The sequence below is a fragment of the Haemaphysalis longicornis genome, unplaced genomic scaffold (genome assembly GCF_048455015.1).
Source record: "Haemaphysalis longicornis isolate Haplotype H1 unplaced genomic scaffold, Haemaphysalis longicornis Haplotype H1 scaffold_8, whole genome shotgun sequence".
In the NCBI taxonomy this organism is placed as follows: Eukaryota; Metazoa; Arthropoda; class Arachnida; order Ixodida; family Ixodidae; genus Haemaphysalis; species Haemaphysalis longicornis.
Window position 1 is genome coordinate 93,705,002 of NW_027526445.1, and position 20,174 is coordinate 93,725,175.

At 47.4% G+C, this 20,174-nt stretch overlaps 1 protein-coding gene across 4 annotated transcripts in view; it reads right to left on the reverse strand.

Annotated features, from left to right (window-relative positions):
- The window catches only part of Snap25 (Synaptosomal-associated protein 25kDa), a 294,533-nt gene that overhangs the window by 207,128 nt on the left and 67,231 nt on the right, over positions 1-20,174 (reverse strand). For all 4 annotated transcript variants that reach the window (XM_077680850.1, XM_077680849.1, XM_077680852.1 and 1 more), the window contains exon 2: positions 6,652-6,774. In XM_077680850.1, coding sequence (XP_077536976.1) covers positions 6,652-6,735 — 84 coding nt within the window. In that variant the 5' untranslated portion in view covers positions 6,736-6,774. The remainder of the gene's footprint in view (positions 1-6,651; positions 6,775-20,174) is intronic.

The following is a 20,174-nucleotide window of genomic DNA, read 5'->3' on the forward strand; positions in this document are numbered from 1 at the left end:
GAAATGACGCAAAAGGCGGATAGGGATTCTGGCGTTGGATAAACTGCGAACTCTCTCTCAGGTCCGGCCAAGAGAACTTCCGTTTAACGCGAAATGGGTGAACTCCAAATTTTGTGTACCGCAATGCGTGGGTTAATATCCCTTAAGGGGAAACACGCCTTACCACATTCCTGTAAGACTTACCAATTCATGACTCACTAGCTTAAAAAGGCATCGTGTACCAATACGAAAAGGTTTACAAATCCAATGAAACGCTCCCAACGGCGTAGTGTGCTTCTTTGAGAACTATGCCATTTCTTTAATGAAATACAAAAATCAACAAGAAACATTTTGGTACATGTAGTTTTCACTAGATGGCGCTAGCTGCGTGGCGAGAGAGCATAGTGCGTTTATTGCAGTGCAGCAGTGATACTCCTAAAATAAGCAAACTGCGCCGTTGTGAACATTTGTATGTATTTGTAAAACTTTTCGTACTGGAGCACGATGGTATTTAATCCCGTGGGTCATAAAGTGGTACGTTCCATAGCAGTGTTAACAGGTGAGTCTGTGGCTGCTTTCAATCAACCCCGGTACATTTGAGGTGAAGTGGCGACGCTTTGCGCGAGAGAACCGTTGAATAGGAACTAAAACACACCGACAACTGCGAGGGTATCGATACCCCTAATTCGCGCTTAATACGCAGCAGAGAGCTGCACTAGTTGTGAATGCGCGGTGCGACTGCGATTTCGACGAGATGAAAGGAAAACAAGTCAGCAACTCCCCCCCCCCCCCCCCCCCCTCTCACGCACACACACGTTTTTTCCCCTTTAAAAGTATGCTGCCTCTCCGGCTTTGCTGCAGCTGGTAGATTCCACCATTAGCTTATAGTATTTCTGTCGCTCAACATGTAGAACTTCTTTGAGGAAAAAACAAAACAAAAACAAACTAACCCATGTAACGGCCTACTTACGCCCCTTCGCAGTTTCTAATATGCCTTCAAAACTTCTTTTACTTGAATACGCCAGAGCACACGTTTTCGCAACACCACCAACCCCGTCTTGTACTGACGGCATCCACGATAGCTGCATTTTTCCCACTGCGTTTTATTTTTGTCCCCGTTTTTCTCATGCCGGATGCGGAGACAAGTGAGTTTTTCATCATTCAAACTGCTTAGTGAGAATCAAATTTCGCGCGCCCAGCTCCCTCTCTCTTTTTTTTTTTTTTTCGGAAAAGCGGTAGGCCACTGTGCCTTTCATAAATCACCTCGGCATCGCACACTGTCCAATGCTAATTGACCGACGCCTCTCCCTTTTTCGCTTACCCCTAAATGTGGTTATAAACTGCAATCAATTAGAACTAAAACCAAATCAAGCAAATCATTAACAGGGCGTTTCCCGCACGGCTATGCACCTTCAAGGTCCCCGAGGAAGAGAGGACCGTCAACACCAAAAAAGCTTCAAGCCTGCCTAACGCACTTATTGTTGCAATCAATCGGAACCAAAACAGAATTGCTGTCGACACCTAACTGTTGACAGCTGTCAACACCTTAACCTGTCAACACCTAAACCTAATTAGACAGCTGTAAACACCTAAGCATAAAAAGCGCCAAGACAGGGAGCAAAAAAAGGGAAAACATTCGGGACTCAGGGCTCACAGCTGGGTAAACCGGTCCTGTAAAGGCAGCACGGTCGCACGAGCGGAGATCTCTGCCCGCGCCAGAGTTAATCCCACTTCTCCGTGTCTTATCGCTCGCCATTCCAAACACGCTGAGAGGACCTCGCATCGTTTCCAGCCTCCCCCTCCGTCCACCGTCGATTCGTTGAAGCGGCTTTGAGCACGACAGACACCGATCTACGATCAATACTGAAGAGGTGGGAAATGGGAGGAAGGGGAGGTTCTCGCTCACTGCATGGACGGGCTGCGAGATATCAGCGTTTGTCGCATGTACTACCTACCCGGCTACCCCAAACGGCGGCCTCTCTATCCGGCAATAGAAACAGCAGCGCCACCGAGTAGGAATATAAATCCCTCTTCGCTGCGTTCCTCTTTTCGTTCCCGTACGTCCTGCGACCGGATTATCCCGTGCACTCCAGGCCACGGCCAGACACGCCGAAAGGAATGGCCATATCTAAATCTATTTGTTTTTTCTGCGTGTCCAGTCTCTGCGTTTTCTCGTCTTCAGCTTTCGCATGGTTAACCCTAATCCACCTTCCTTTTTTTTTTGTCTCGGTTTTGTTAGCTTTTTTTGAGGTGCGCGTTGGAAATGCAAAACGTGTTCAACAGCCGTGAAAGGGAGATCAGCGTCCTCGAGTGCAGTACACGCGTTAACGAGTGCATGAACGCTCAAACCGCTTACGGCCGGCCTGTTGAGTGCAGATCAGAGCGGAAGCGAGAAGCTCAAACCTACCCTAACCCCCCCCCCCCCCCCCCCCTCTTTTTTATCGAAACTCAATCCCCGCACCGCACCTCCGGAAATACATTTACTGGGCGAGAACCAGTCGTTCCTAAAGAACATCTTCGCCGCCGTCCTTCAACACTAACGGCGGACGTTGGGTTCGTTTGAGGATCGCGTTTCCACTTGGGACGTTCTTACACAAATCATGGTATGTTCATTTTTTTCGAATAGGAAAGGTACTCAAGTAGGTAGCCTTTTATGGTAGAGGCGAGCTTGGTTTCGTCTGGCTGATGGCTGTCAGCGATGTTTTAACGTTCCCCACGGTATCCATCAACGTCATATTGGAACATACATACTTGAGTTTGTGATTGAACTTGCCGACGAGCGAACGTGTGTTGCAAGAGATAAGGTAAAAGGCTTGATCTACTGAAATCACGGACGTTGGTAAAATTTTAGCATTGAACAGTAATACGAAGCAACCGGAATGACGTCGTAGCTATATTCCTGTCTTTTTTTCTCCTTTGCAGACTCCCAGATGAGAAGAACAAACAAAAACGTTCAAAATTTTTCGCTTTTGAAATAAAAACCGTTTAAGACAGTTGGCCATTGCGCTGTACAATTTTAAGTTCCTTGGTTTATTTCAACCACTCACTGTTATAATGGACATTCAAAACAACAAACGCCGTCAGGGAGAGCTACAACTTGACGGTACGTGTGCCTGTGAAGCCCTAACTTTTTTTTTTTTCGACAACACAACACGGGAAGCGGTTTAGTGAAAAAATAAGTCCCTCACGGGGAAAAAAAAAAAAAAAAACTCAAGGCAATAGTTAAGGCACTTAAAGGAGCCATGAAGACAAAATACAAGTTGGGTTAATTAGAAAGACTGCTTAGTCCCGTTAACAGTGATACCAATATCATCGCAATCTTCGAACAAATAACGGAGATATTAAAGAAAACGTGTGAAGCAGTCGCGACCCCCTAGCCAATTTCCCGCAACTTTCCTATGACGTCACGGAACCTTGTTTGTGCGATTGGCGAACGCCTAAGTGACCTGTAGCGACGACGCATGACTGGACGTCTGTAATGGTGCCTCTAGTTCCATTTGACCGCATCACTTCAATGCTAGTGTTTTATTGTTGGCCCGTATGACGTCATTCTTGCTCATAACACGTCACTGTGGCGCAAAATTTTAAAGTTTTTAAATAATTCTTGCTTTTTTTTAGTTAAAAAACATCTTTTGTGGCTCTAACGGAGCTGAGTGAGACACTGAATCCTAGTTCTTTCAAATTAAACCAAGTTGTGTTTTCTCTTCATGGCTCCTTTAAGCAACCGATGGCTGAAGTGCCCAAGCGCGGAGCGCTACAATCCGGTTGTTCTAATGTGCGGGGGGCTTTGACAGCCCATTTTTGCTTTCCGGAATGTACAGTAGTTTGAGCTTCTCGTTACTGTTGAGGAAATTCCAGTCGTAAGCTGTAGCGCAGTATCTTATGATCGGAGATAAAATGAGGTAGGGTAAACCGAGCAGCCAAGCCCTAGCTTGATTAGTTACCTGTCTCTCGTCGGCGCGGTTTCTTACGGTCCCTGGCGCGCTGTGGCTATTTAATTTGATAGAGAACGTCCAACTGGCAGTCCAACGAGCGCGGTATACTGTTCGCCGCTGGTTTTATGTGCGTGGAGAGCGCGGTTTTGGTTCGTTTTCCTTTTAGTTTCATTTGAGTTAGGGAGCAAATGATCTCCGGTGATTTCTTTCTTAAAGGAGTCATGAAGAGAAAATACAACTTGGTTTAATTTGAAAGAACTAGGATTCAGTGTCTCACTCAGCTCTATTACAGCCCCAAAAGATGGTTTTTTAACGAAAGAAAAGCAAGAAGTATTTAAAAACTTTCAAATTTTGCGCCACGGTGACGTGTTATGAGCAAGAGTGACGTCATACGGGCCAACAATAAAACACAACTTTCAGTGTGTTAACTGCACGTTAGCATTGAAGTGATGTGGCCAAATGTAACTAGAGGCACCATTACAGACGTCCAGTCATGTGTCGTCGCGACAGGTCAGTTAGGCGGCCGCCAATCGCACAAACAGGGTTCCGTGACGTCATAGGAAAGTTGCGGGAAATTGGCTAGGGGGTCGCGACTGCTTCACGCGTTTTCTTTAATATCTCCGTTATTTCTTCGAAGATTGCGATGATATTGGTATCATTGTTATCGGGACTAAGCAGTCTTTCTAATAAACCCAACTTGTATTTTGTCTTCATGGCTCCTTTAAGCAAAAGTTGTGTTTCTCCCCTAACTGAGGTGGTGCTTTACAACGTAATGAAGCGTTGTAAAGCACCACCTTCTTAGATTTGCCCGGAATCGAAATTAAAGAAAACATTTGGCAGCCCCTTCCCGTTCGCTGAGTGAGGCCTAAAGTATGTAATGCCCCTAGTCGACGTTGTTCCTCTTTGTTTTCCATTGTATGTAACCACGAGTTCCTCTTCCACTCCCCTGGCGGCCTCCCGTACTTCTTTCCGTGGCTGAGCAGTCAGGGCGACGAGGTGATGCCATCCGTCCCATCTTTCCAGAAACCTGTTTTCCCGTTTGGGGAGTGGGGAACCCCGCGACCAGGGCCACCTCCAATCGGTCTCCCAGCAAGGCGACACCAGTTTTTCGAAAATGTTTCGACGATATTTCGCCCCACGTTCGGCGAGATCGCTAGTACTGAGGCACAACGGAAGTACAGCCAAGGTCAAGTGAAACGCGAAAACGGAAATATGAACCAGTACACACAAATATCGCGATTTTCTTCCATGCAAGTCAAATTGATTGATTGATTGATTGATTGATTGATTGATTGATTGATTGATTGATTGATTGATTGAGTGAGTGAGTGATTGATTGGTTGATTGATTTATTGTAGGGTTTAACGCAGGCGATGAGGCACGCCGTAGTGGAGGGCTCCGGATTAATTTTGACCACCTGCAGGTGATCTTTAACGTGCGCCGAAATGTCGTACACAAAAGCGTTTTTCCTTTTCGCCTCCATCAGAAAAGCGGCCGCCGCGGCCGGGAATCGAACCCGCGACCTGCAAGTCAAATTGGCCCGTGGCTTTTAATTACAGCCACAAAGCTGGGAAACGTGGCTCTCCAAATACACCAGTAGCGCGCCATTATTTGACCTCCAACAAGAGTATTGTAAGGTCCACTTATGAGATCAGCGGCCAGGCGCCCGGGCTGCGCGTGAGAACCCGCCACTCTGTCTGGGGGCTCAGCACTGTAGACTCTACGCCGCAGCCGTCGCCAATTCGTCACGGCGTGCACGGGAGTCTGGCCCACCGGATACCACAGGGATAATCCCCCATTGAGAACGCAGACGGCGCCGCCGGGTTCCGGGACCCGTCGATGTGACGCGCGGAGGTGGTGGAATTACCGGTGTCGAAGCGCGCGCCGCGCGAGACACCATTGTTAACGCGCCCCGGGCGGCACAGTGCACTGTCGCCGCCTTTCGCTCTCACCTCGCGGGGTCGCGCGCACCTGCTCGTCCGTGAGCGTGCCATTGACCCAAAGATGGCGGCGCCTCATTGAATATTCCGTAGCGCGCCGAGTGACAGCTGTCTACGTGAATTTGGGCACTCCCTTACGCGTGTATGAACGTTACAGGGGCGTTTCCGAGAGAGGGTGGTCTCGAGGTGTTATAAGGCCGAACATGGCCATTAAAAATCGTCGTTTCACGAGCGGTTTGTGTACGCTCCGAGGATAGGAGAGTTAGACGAAGTTGAGGAGCTCGAGTGATTTGTGCGCACTCGGAGCTAGCGTCTAGCTGAAGTTCTTTTTACTATTCATGTACCCAATTATCCTACTGTAAATAGCTGTATATAAACTTTCGTTTCACTTAATCAACCTCAACGCCTCGAGTTCGTCAATTCGACCGCCATCTCCAAGAACTTCAACACCATCGCCCTGCCAGCCTCCTGCCAAATCAACCGGAGCCCGGGCGATTGGGTTCCTGATCGACACCGGACTTCGGGGCAACGAACCACAACCATCTTTACTAGTATGTTACAAATTTGCGTGTTCAGGTTTATATTTTCGTGTTCTCCCTTCATTTGTCCATGGCTGTACGTAAAAAAAAAAAAACCATCGCGCTGTAAAGTAGCCAAGTAACTACTAATTAACGGGCGAACTTTCAATTAACACGCAGAGCCTCCAAGAGAGAGACGCTGAAAAGGAACCCGCGGAAGGAGAAGAACGGGGAAGTGTTCCCTGGAAAGAAATCGAGTGCGATGCGCGCACTACTCACGTCATCCGTCGTCTGGTTCGCCTTCATCTGCAGCATCTCGAGTTCACTGCGGTTCGTAGGGCCGTCTTGCACGGAGGCCGCCATTGCTCTGCCTTAGCTCCTCTCTGGGGCCGCGGACCGCCACTGCACGGAGAAGAAAGGAAGACATGAGCACACACGTCACACTGCGGAATGGCATACACGTCGTACTTATCGAGACATGGAAGTGATGAGAACTACCGTGCAGCATGGTCTGCGCATGCGCTGTCGATAAAGCTGTCCGGCTATGGAGAAAGAATTACCTCGCAACGTGACTCACCACGACACGAAACAGGCAAAAAATTAATGAGTGACACCAGAGCACCGGCGTTTTTTAAACGTGATAAACAGTCCTTATGGTAAAATTGTCATATATACCGCGTGGCATTTATAGTTTCATAGTCTTCGTCGCACCTTTCTTTTCAGGTGACCGGGCGAAGTTGACCGGATCTGGGCGGCTCAAACCAGCTAAACGAGGTTGAATGTTTGTTGTTTTTGCACTGTTTGGCGCCGCTCGAGACAGTGCGAGGAAGTTTTTTTCGTTTATAATTGTTTTTTTTTTATGTTACCTCACCTTTCTTCGACGGCTTCTTTAGCCCTTTTGCGAAAGCCCTTACTTCTCTAGCCGTTTATTTGCGAAAAGGTAAATTGAGCGCGACTATTCAACTAAAGAAAACGGCGTGATTTCCGGTGATCTACAAATAGTGCATAATTACGAGCCACGCGGTGCCCACAAACTTCAAATAGTCAAAAATATTAGATAAATAATTTATTTAACCCAGTTTAAACAAAATACAGTTAACAGAGACGCCATGCCGGTACCTGAAATGCCACGAAGTGTCGGAAGCATTGCGAACAGATGCTGAGGTTCATATAGTTGCCTACAGCGTTGAATAAAACCTCTAAAGCACAATAAAAAGTGCTGCAGTACACAAACACAGTCGGTGAAAGCTATTTGGAGAAACATGTGTACGTTGGTTAATCCGCTAAAATGCCGCTATACTGAAACTAATGTTTGAGCTGACGTGCTTTAATAAAATTTGGTTTTGTTTTGCGTTCCGTCCACTCATATCAGCCCTTTATTCCTTTATTGATTCCGTGTTCCTCATAATAAAAAAAACAAAAAAAATTCGGGGAACGAAACCCGCTCCAGCCAAGCTGTGGCAGGTTAACAGCCAATAAAAAATAAATAAAAAGGAGCGATAGCCCAAAGGTATTTTTTTTTTTTGTAAAAACCAATTTGTAGATGAGAAAAAAAATGGCACTTAGCACCAAACCAAACTCTCCACGCTTACCCAAATCACAGGCAGCAAGCTAATATCGAACTGGTGATGCACCAATGACAAAAAATAACAGAATCAGTACAAATAAAACAGACACACTAAGGTAGCCCCGCACACTGCGAAAAGAAAAGGTATACAACGCACATGCCATGTGGCATCGCACAGTCCCGAAAAACGGTCTACGAACACTATATAGCTGACACCGGTCAACAAAAAAGTGGCACCTATGACTAGCTTGTCAAAGCATATCTCGCAACGTTTCAAAAGCAGAGGGAAAGGGCATGCCACTATATCCTCCCCATTGCACAAGAAAAAGGCAGACAACAGTCAGTGCATGTTGCGCTTGTTCGAGAGAACTCCAGTCCCACACACCGAATCAGGATACGGTAGCTACCACACTGTGCTTAAATCACATTCTGCAGCCCCGCACACTACAAAAAATATATGCCAATATATTTTTAGATCTCGAAGTTACTGTGCCTCCCAACTAACAGGCTGTAGTCCCATACAACTCTTCACCCCGCCTTGATGGAAACATTGATCTACTTGTTCTCCATGTAAAGCCACTGATGAGTAACTTCCTAAAGTTGGCTTTGCCGCAAGTCGAGTACGCTTGCAGTGAAGTGTCATTTACAGTACGTTCTCCAATCAGGTCGACTGGTGGCGCCAGACAGTGCTGGCCGTTACGAACAGCTGTTGATGGGAGGCTGGAAGTATCATGCGACGACAGCATCCCAGAATAATATCCGCGACGAGCATTACGGCCTAGGCAACCTTGAATGAGGACAGCCGGTAACGGAAAGAGGAAAGGGCGGGTTCCACTGAGTGCAAATGCCAACGTACATTTTGCATGCCCCGTAACGCTAAATCTGCAGCGTCTACAATGACAACATGGAGCGATACAGCAGCTGGCGATAATAGCACACACGGGGCAGATGGCGATAACTATACAGAGAAGTCGCGGAACGGCGACTTCTGGCGTACGGGCAATGTTGCTGGTGCTATTAAATCAGACAACGTAGTGAAAACACACCCATCTAAAACGAAATAAATTTTCTGTATATTTACACGAAAATGACGCCGAAAAACGAACGATTTCCTGCGATTTCAGGTAGTGCCATTACTCCCAATTCGCTTCTCGATTCCGCGTTCTTGGGATTATACAAGACTTCAAATTGAGTTTAAACATTCTTCTGAGCGGACAACACTGCAACACCCCCACTCAATGCGCGGCACCGACAAAGTCGTCAAACAAGAGAATTGCAGGTGAAACATGCACATTTTTATCGCGCAACCGAACCGTCAGTGTCTCGCCGCCTGTAATGGTACACGGGAATAAATGAAGCACCTTCTCGGGTGACCGCTGAACGCCTACGGTGGGATGACGTTGAACAGAAGTCCTTCCTCCAAGCGCCTCATTCATCTCCCGGGTGTGGCTCAATGATCGGTGCTGCCGTTTTCCGCGCATGAGATGCGTGTTCTACTCCCACTAGCGACTCTGCTGAAATTCCTACTGTACCTGCTAAATTTGTTTCCTTTTTTGTGTGTGCGATTTGGGTGAGATACATACATAAAGCCCGAAGGGCACTACAAGAACTAAGCGTTTGCTTAGCCCAGACAAGACAATAGTATTTAAAATCAAGGGTAGCAAGTCTGCAGAACAGTCACGGACTACTGCGCGTGCGCAGAAGCACCGGTGTTGCAGCGTGCCGGCATGCGAAGGCACACGTACGATTAAGATTGTTTTTCTTTTCTTTTTTCGCGGTATAAAACGGGCCGTAGCACCCGTTTCCGCACCACTAGGTTTCTGAGTTTTAGTTTTAGCTTACCCTATGTACCGTGTGTTTTATGCGTACCGTGTGTACCAGGATCCGACTGCGCATGCGCGGGCGGGCACGGCGAGGCGGGCTACCCCTCGGCGGAACGGATGCGCGGGCACGGCGAGGGTCGAACTACGGTAAGTGGAACTAAGACACCCTACCGAAACGAATGCGCTCAGTCGAACGAATGCGCACACGCCCAGTCGGGTACCGGCACACACACGGTACGCACGGAACACAGGGAAAGCTAAAAAACCCCTTTTCGACCACGGTTAGAGAAGAAAACAAGCTGCACCGGGCAGCGCCGCATATGTGGATCTGTTTTGCGGCGGCCCCAAACGCGTCGCATTCGTCTTTCCCAACTTTCGTTACGAAACTAGACAAACACGCGACTCAGTTATTGCACGACTCAGTTTTAGAACCAGTACCACCCACAGAAAAAGCGGGAAGAGAAAAGGAGGACAGAAAAAAAAAAAAAAAGAGATGGAAGTGGTACGGGTACGAATACGCCCACTCAGCAAGCAAACTTCGGATCACGCAACGAAGTGGACACTAACACGCTTGAAATGCAGCAGATTGCGTTTCAGCCGGAAATATTCTAGCTTTCTTTTTTCTCGCGCACCTATCGATCGGTTTCCATACGTGCCCGAAGACACGGCAAATACCGAAACGGCCACGGCTGAGAGACCCATCGGCACGCAACGACGCAAAGACGAGCGAATAGGAAACGTCAAATTTGAATACGTTAAGTAGACTGCTCTTAAAAAATTAATGGGATTCCGGAAAAATGCCCGTTTAAAAAGCGCGCCGAAGAGGGAGGAAAACGTGTTTCCATAAAACACGTAATCACCAGCACATTTCATCGCAGCGAGAAGTTGAAACTGCCGCGAAGGAAGCTCGATGGGAGATTTGTTATATGAATGAAGGGCACTCGGAGCATGCATTTTTCGTCGCGGAAATCAAACAGCGAGCGCTTCGCATTCGTTTGAGCACGGCCCTGCAATATTGCCTTCCCTTGGTACACGCGGAGCACGAATTCACCGCAAGCAGGATTCATCTGAAGGAGTCGAGAATGACTGCTCTTAATTACACATGCGCAAGATCTGCGTTAATAAGGCTAAGCTTCCTATACCTCCCTGCTGGCGTTTGATGTCGCGCGAAACGCACTGCAGGAAAGCTAACTGTACACAATGGGTTTCACAAAACGATGATGACGATAATAAGCAAAGGCACATCAAGCGCCTCAAGATAAAAAAAAAAAAACGCTTCTCGTGGTCAGATTCTAACCTGGGTCCCTCGCGTCAGGAAACTGACATTTCGCTATTCAGAAGCGGCCTGAATTTCGAACTTTGACACAGGTCACATGGGCGAAAGCTTCGCGTTATCAACCATCTTTATCTCAAGAAAGTGGCTTAATTATCGCAAATAAAGTGATCATCACTAGAGCTTTACATTTACAGAACATCCGTTTAATTGTACCGATGGAATACGGTGCGCACCCACTAAACACAGTGGGCGCGACTTTGCGAAGTCTTGATGATTACAAATTTATGCTCCTTTTTAATGCGGTACCAGTATATTTTTGGAAGTACACGGAAGAAATGCACTTGCAGAAGTAGATTTTCGGACCCGTTCAAAATCTCAGCGTTAAATTAAAAGCTATATACTAATTAATAAATCTTAAAAACAAACAGATTATGAAATTAAGAGGTGGTAAATGAGCACTAAGCGAGACAAATTCGGAAACTTTAGACGAAAGCTTCCCTAGTATAGAGCTCCCATAAAGCTTCGTGGCTACGTACGATTATTGGTATCAGGCGACTATATTCAAATCTTCTCGCGAGCCTGTTTTATAGCGAATTTTATAGAGCGGTCTCTGTTACTGTACTCAATTCATTCCAACTCGATTTAACGTAACCAGACATGTACGCTGACATGGATCCCTTGCTTTGGTGTTGTTCCTACCTGCCATTCCGCTACCAAATTAAAAAAAAAAAACTTAACGCATTAACGCATTAAGCAACTTAAGCAGCAAACCTCTTTGCATCGCTGGCAGTTAAGGAAAATCAGCAAGATTTTTTTAAATACCCATTCAGTTAACACCATTAGCATGGGCAGCGGTACTTCCGCGGGATGCACTCGATTTGAGTGCTCGAACGCAGCGAAAGTCGATTTGAATTTCCCGCCGCTCCCAAGTGGTGAGCCAGCGACGTCCGGCCCATTTCCGAAGACTAGCATATTTTCCACCTAGAAACGCTTACAGCATTGATTGTTACAGAAAACGTCGGTAAAGCGAAACTCGCGGAAGAGGAGCACAGCTCATCGCTCTTGAAGCGGTCATGAAGGCTCGCATGTAAAACTAGCTTCGCTGCACGACAACTCATGCCGCGGTGAAGCCAGCTAAACAGAGTTGCCAGCGAGAAAAAAAAACTATAGTACCCTTGGTTGATGATTGTAACGACACTTTACGAGGCCACAACCATATTGAAAATACCGCTAAATATGTTACGGTAATCCATTATATTTAATACCCGAGAAGAGCAGCTGAAAATAAAGCCAGCGTTGAATAATCGCATTACGTCCGAGCGGCTCCCAAATTAATTCCTGGCATTCTTACCACAGCCACAAGTACGCACTTAAAGCCCTCCGTTAAACGGCAAGGTCACAACCCCATTAACGTAGCCTAAACAAATATTCTCAATCAAGCGCCCTGCCTCTTTTCCAACGGCGCATTTTTTAGCTGCCACTTACGCGTTGCGAAACCATTCACCGGACTAACGCGCTCAAGTCGCGTCGAGTAGATTAATCGGGTAATAAAGAACCAAGCACACAGGTTAGTCGATACTACAAACCGACAGGACCTGGTTACGACACTCGTGGTAGCAACAAAAGCAAAAGCCGCCGTACGACACCAGAAGAGTAACGAGCGGGACAACGTAGCGGCCATTGCGGCACAATATACGTCGCCTCTAGCGAGTCCCTGTACAGCCTAATTAGGTAATCCACTAAAATGAGCAACTACGACCGCACCATTGCACTTTTCTCTATCAAACCGCGTTCTTTACAGCGACTTGCAGTGAAAGACAAATATACAGCTAAAAAAGAAAGAAAAAAGAAAGCCTCTCTCGCTGTCAGACAAGAGCAAATGCCCTCTTCCAAGCTTTTTTTACCACGTAAATTGTCTTTGCGTAAGCCCTCGTCAGCCGACAGGATTGCGCTTACGTCCCACGCAACGGCGAAAATGGAAGCCAATAGGTGGACGAAGGTTTATAAGCGCGCTTACGCACGCTTGCCGTAACAGAGGCCGGAAAAATGGGCTGAAAAAAAAATGCATATTCAAACTTCGAAAGAACACTGTTCACAAAAGCGTCGCTGAACTTGCCGCTCGACGAAAGGTACTACAAATTTGGCGCTACTTGTATTCCGTAACATTTAAACCTCATTTAGCACTGAGTATTACGTGAATCACAAATTATGTTCGCGTTAAGGCGGCGAGTTAAGCAATTTTATAGCGTTCGTGCAGCGAGAAAATGTGATTGCATCCCGCACAGACAACCTAACAGTGTCAAAATTTGTCCGCAATCTCTCTCTCTCTCTCCTTCACATACATACATACATACATACGTAAATACATACATACATACGTACGTACACACGTACGTACACACGTACGTAAATACGTACGTAAATACGTACGTAAATACGTACGTAAATACATACATACATACATACATACATACATACATACATACATACATACATACATACATACATACATACATACATACATACATACATACATACATACATACATACATACATACATACATACATACATACATACATACATACATACATGCATACGTACGTACGTACGTGCGTACGTAGATACATGTCCCAGAAACAAACAAAACGCGCAGAGAGCGTAAACAATATGAGTAAAGAGTCGGACACGGTACGTAAAACAATAACAAGGGAGTTAACTACCCACAATCGTTACAGTAAGTGGTCTTCCCTTCATCAGAGTAGAGTACAGACACGTGCGTCCGTCTCTTTGCTCATCATCATATATTATATACATATACATGCATATTATAGTATAGCGGTGTGGTGGTACTACTAGTTTATCCATCCATCATGGAGCAATCCCATCCACGAAAACTAACGGATGCGGCTTGCAACCGAGAAACTAAAAATAGCAAACTCCTCACAGAAACGGGGAGCGGCCACCAACACTCCTTCCTGCCCCACTCGCGACGCACCAATCTAATTCCGGGACGGCCGCGCGGCCGGAAAAGTGTCCACGCGTGACCAGCCTTCCCCAAGTGGCCAACTGTTGTTCTACGTCCCCGCAGCACCTTATACGCTTCCCTGAGCGTTCAACCCCCTCCCTCCTACCCGGTCTTTCGAATGCGCTTGGTGCTAATGGCTCGAAGAGCTGGTTGCCTCCGCCGCTGCTGCTGGAGCGGCCCTGACGGGCACACGATGGATGAGGGGTAGGGAAAATGGTAAAACAAGAGGGGAGAAAGGCGTGCAAACCCAAAGTGCCCAACGCGGAAGCTAGAGAAACAAGAATGGAAAGAAAGAGAAGAATGACCAACGAAATGGCACGAAGGAGGAAAAACATTACGCCCACCTCCCCTCACGGGAACCCTGGTGTGATGCGACGCTGAGGGGCGTTCAAGCGCAAGCGGAGAGCAAACGTCGACCGAAAGGCCGCCGGAGAGCGGCACACTGGTTATATGCGCAGCGCGCCCCAAGCAGAGGAGACCGCGGAGAGAGAGAGAGTGCCGCGGCTATGACACAACACAATCCACTTTAATCCAATCCAATCCAAGCCAATCCAATCAAATCGAATGCAATCCAATCCAATGCCCCTCGCGACAGTGTGTTCGCTATCGGAGAGGAGAGCGGGAGAGTGGCTGCGGACAACAACGGACGCACGCAGGAAGGACAGGGCTGCCGACAAGAGATGCTCTGAGCGTCGCATCTAACATTCCCCATCCCTTCCTAAAGAAAGCCGAGAGAAGCGCAAAGGCTTTCTCACATTTCGCCCAAAGCGCGCCCGCCAACCCTCGCTGAAAGTGCGTCCTCTATCGACCGCCAAACCTCCAAAGATGCAAATCGCAAACGAAAAACGAACTCGGTACGCGACGATTTTTTGCGCCCTAGGTAAACGCATCTACGAACGATGTAATGTATATCGATATGTAGTTTATGAGATAAAGGTATAGTTTTACACTCCTCCATGATCGATGCGGGTACCATCTTATCTAGGAAAGCTTCATTTTCGCGATTTTCAAGTATACCTTTTTGGCGCAATGGAAGCCCGGTTCCACGCACGCGGAGTGTGCCATTTAGAGATCTTATCAGCGGTCTCCGGTCGACCAACCGGTATATGGGGAAGTGGATTAGTTTTTTGAAATGACGTCATCAGTCCCATTAAGAAAGCTTTGCTCAAAAAAAAAGACTGGTTAATACAATAATAATCAGAGAACAAAACACGCGTAGAAAGGAGCGCACGAAGACTGAGAAACACTAAATAATAATAATAAAACAAAACAGAAAGCAAAGCAGGTGATTGCACAAGTAATTCGGGGTAATTCAGGGGCAGGGGGCGAGGGTATCGGAGCTTTCTTTTCCTCGACTGTCTGTGGAGTTGCCGTGCATATTGTAATATTTTTCTGAGCCGAGGTCCCTACCGCCACCTAGACACGCCATACTCACTAAACACTTACGCAGTACCTGATTGGTGAGGTTCACTCCCATCCCCCCCCCTTTTTTTTTTGTGTCGACTTATTCACCTTTGCTCACTAAAAAGACCCCTTCGTACAGTCTTTCAGGCGTCCCATTTTGGCTTTTATTCATTAATTGGTCCAAGCAATGTTTGCACTACATTCAACGCGCCTCTCCGGCAAACGACGCACCCGGCATCGCCGAAGCGGAAACAGACAAATGAATGAAGACCGATTACCTCCACTACCCCATTCACTGTACACCCGCGGTTTACTACCGGTGGCTTACTTTCATTGCACGTATTCCTTTTGTTGTCGTTGTTTATGTCAACTTCATCGCTTGCCAGAAACGGATATGTTCTCTTTTCCTTCTTTATCCCACCGATATGATTGTTCTCTGTCGGGTAAGACAGTCCATCGATTGCCCGAAGGTCCGTCGAAGAAGATCCACCTGACAGACTACGTAACCGCAAGCATCCCCACAGCCAAAATGCTGCAGTTTTCCCATGGCAGGAAAGAGAAATAAAAACAATTTGAGCGAAAGTGGTGAAAGGAAGTCAGCAGCAACGACTGCGAGGCACGCCACATCAAGACTTCCGCACGCCTGCTCTGTCTTAGCTAATGGGACTACAAGTGCATGGCTTCTCGCATCTTTCTGACCTGCTAGAAGAAAAAAGACATTAGCTCTTGTTTTATTAATTACTGGACGTTAGGAAAAAATAGTAACAGCACCAACTTGCCACTTCAAAATCAGCAAAGTTTATTGCCTCGCTCATTTACTCCGGCGCAATCTAATTATACGCAGACTGCCTACCCCACTTCATTTAGTGCTATATACCCGAGAGAACTGTAGCAGTATAGCCCCGACGCCGGCAGCAAAAGCAAGTTCTCATTTCTCGAAAGCCGAGCAGACTGTTCCTTTCGCACCAGTACCCAAGATATGCGACCACTTCCAAGAAGCCCGGGCAGGGGACCAAATCTTGCCAGAAGCCAGCTCGATTCCATTGCGTCCTCACAGCGAAAAAAAAAAAAACATAAAAATAACATCGAAACCGTCAGACGCCATCAGGTTGTGTTCTTGGACTGCGGATATCTTAGAACGCAAAAACAAAAGTCCACTCCCGCGCGCACAGAACGAGCCTGGCGAGATATATCCAGTAGCCGCCAACACACGCCCGCAAGGGCCCACATCCCGGGGGGAAAAAAGGCACCCCAAACACTCAATCAGCCGAGAACAAACTCAACTAAAGAAAGAGACACCGTCAACAAAAGCGGCGCATAGCATCACCGCAAAACTCGAAGTCATCAACACCGACACATCCTAACAAAGTAACCAGAAAAAACAAGCTGCTATGCCAAAAAAAGAAAAAAAAAAAGCGGGTGGCCGCAGCACTCAGCGAGTTCCGGCTCATCAAACGCGCGCCTCGATGATTAAAGTGTGTACGCGAGACGAGGGAAGCCGTCCGCGCGACAGCGGCAAAATGCTGCCGCCTGAAAGACTTCACCAGAAGTTGGTGAAACAAAACAGAAATGAGATGCGGTGCCCGTGGACACTTCGGGCGAGACGCAACGCAACAAAAAAGAACTCTAAGATGCGGTCGGAATTCGGAAATGTGGCGGCTGCAGCGGAAACTGATGCAGGAAAAAAAAAAAAAAAAAAGCGGGGGAGAAAAACGGGAGCGGGGAAAAGGCAATGAAACGTGCTGGTGGCGATATACGCTATGGCAGGAATGAACGTCGTTGGAAGTACGATGAAACAAAAAGAAAAATAGAAGGAAGCAAAGTTCAAATTGATCGCTGAGGGAAAAAAAAGAAAAGAAGAAGAGTCCGCGTCCACCCTAGCTTCACTGCACCATTTATAGGGCGCTGAAAAGATTAAAATTACGAGGAGACACGTAAGCACTTCGCTTGGCGCAGTGGCCGCGAAAGCATTATAATGTTCAAGCGCCGAACGGGCATGCCCGAACTGTGGGCGCCGACATGGCGCTTTGCATCGCTGGGGAATGCTGCGCCGCGGGATGAGGCAACGGCGTGAGGGCGAAGCACAGCGCGGCGCGTAATGAAATCGCGCGTCCTCACACTGTCATCACCCCTCTTCTTTCGCGCCTTTTTTCTTGTCTCGGTTAGTGCGACTGAGAACCATCGCACCTGTCAGACCTATAGCTAGGCTTAACGTTAGGTAGCCGCAACGGACAATACATAATCCTGACATTAGGTAGCCGTTACGGCCTATATCTACTTTTGACGTTAGGTAGCCGTTACGGCCTACATCTACTTTTGACGTTGGGCAGCCGTAACGTTCAGACTTACGACCTGGCGAGCAACGTCAAACTCAGTACACGTCCGGCGACGACGCTACATATTAAAGCGTGACATTAGGCCTAACGTCCGGCCGGCAGATACCTGCGTTCGCATCGCCATCTTTTGGGGAAACCTCAGTACGATCGCAGGCTTCAGCGGAAACATCATGATGGCGCTACCATTTCACGCTTAGCTGAAACGTGTTTTCCTACTCGCCTGACTGCTACTGCTTTAAGTATCATGCTCAATTACTCCTGCGGGCCTCAGTGAACATCTCGAACGGGCGTTTTTAGGTCGATGGCGACAACGTTTTCACTAGGTCCTTTTTTAGTCAGATAGGGCCGCAGAGCCAATAGTAGTTTTGGGATGCACGTTCCCTCTTGCACAACGCAAGACCTGCGTTCAAATCCCACCCATACACGAATTTTTTTTTTAAGTCAATCATTGTCACTGTTCTTCCACCACGGGCAATTGCGTGCCCTGTCTCTTCGTACTGACAACGGAATTTCGAGCGAACGAGTTAACTATCGCTGTCACATAGGAAAAGCTATTCCTTGCACTTACGAAAAACGTTCAAGCGCCAAAGAACACAACCTACAATTACAATTAGGCCCAAGCGAGGGCGGTGCCGACGACAACGTCCTAGTAAGCTCAAGAACGCCTAATTCAGCTGCAAGCCAATTTTTCTTCACAACGTTGACTTTTATATGGAAGGTGCAGGCTGCTCGCCAAATCTGCGCGAATTTCGCTATTCAGGCTTGCCTTTAAAGGGTGCTTCGCCGCAGTTACCCTTAAGCTGCGGGGAAGGCATCACAACGGACTTGGAAATTGCACTGGTAATTTATATAATCAGAACAATACATAATTTATGCGCGGAGGGGGGTACAAATAATAGCATAATACGTTCCCGTTATCGTCTGCCAGAAGAACTTTCAAGACTGTCTGTGTGAATTTTCAAAAACCATAACTGCCTGGTAGAATTCTGATAGAGAGTGTCTTCAGGGAAGGATATAGGGGCTCAAAATGATCAGGAGACATCGAAAAATGGTAGCGTTTCCGCAGCCCACGCTCCAACAAGGGGTCCGTCCGTCCGTCCGTCCGTCCATCTTCAGCCAAGTCCCCTTGTCAAAAGGATGGCTGTGGCAACATTTCCGTTTTCAATCACTTCTCACTGTTTGTTGCAATTAAAGAGATAAGCACTTTAAGTGTGTTAAAAATTGATTTGATTGATTGCAAGGTTTAACGCGCCGACGCAACGATGGCGATGAAGCGCGCCGTAGTTGACGGCTCCGGATTAATTTTGGCCACCTGCAGGGGATCTTTAACGTGCGCCGAAATCTCGTACACACGGGCGTTTTTGCTTTTCGACTCCATCACAAAGGCGGCCGCCGTGGCAGGTAATCAAACCCGCGACCTCGTGCTCAGCAGCGCAACGCCTTAGCCGCTGAGCCACCCCGGCGGGTGTGTTAAAAATTGCAAGCTTTTACGTGTTACCTAATATTAACCAAGTAGCAGACACCGAGTCTGTTATTGGTCCCCACGTAGGGAATAGTCCCTGCGTAGGGTAATGTTGCTTCTATGCTTATTAAGAAAAGAATTTCATCGAAGTCACGGACTTTTAAAAGTCTAAAAAGGTTCAGTACTTTCAAGGCCTTGCAAACAAGCTTTTCAAATTCGATGTTTCTCAATGTTCTTAGGGGCCCGCACGAACCCTTGTGAACAATGGCGGAGGGAGTCGCTGTTCAGAAAATGCCTTGCGATTCGCTCTTTTTTTTAGGATATCAAGAACCTCCGGTTCCGGGATGCTATAAAAAAATGGTCGTTAGTGCCCGTTTACGCTTTGAAGCACATAGAAGGGAGCCGGCGCAAGCCGACAAGCATCCCACAAGTGGAAGAGCGCAAGCACTCAAGAGAATGCGATACCAAAAGAAGAAAGAAACGCGCAATTAACAGCAGGCGAGTCGCCCATAGAGATAATATACTGACTCTAGAGGGAAAGCGCGCCGCTGAGCCAATGCATTGGAACCGTACGACACACCGTGGCAGACATGATACAACGATTTGAAGGTTGCCAGCTGAGCTTTTGCTTACTAAAAACGGCGAAAGCGATTGGTTGTAATCTGGCAACGTGCTACTATGTCGTTTCCGCGTCCGGCTAGCGAAGCATGCCGGGATTAATTGTAACATGGCGGACCGCTGGCCGGGCGGATTTTGTGTAGGCGGCGTCGACAGCATTGCGTAGTTTATCTCCTGTGGTAGGTAACCGACGTGTTTTCGTTTTAGCGTACGTGTGACTTATATGTACTGAGACTATTTGAACAAGATGTGACAACGCGTACACAACGCTTGAGCGCAAGCTCGAATGC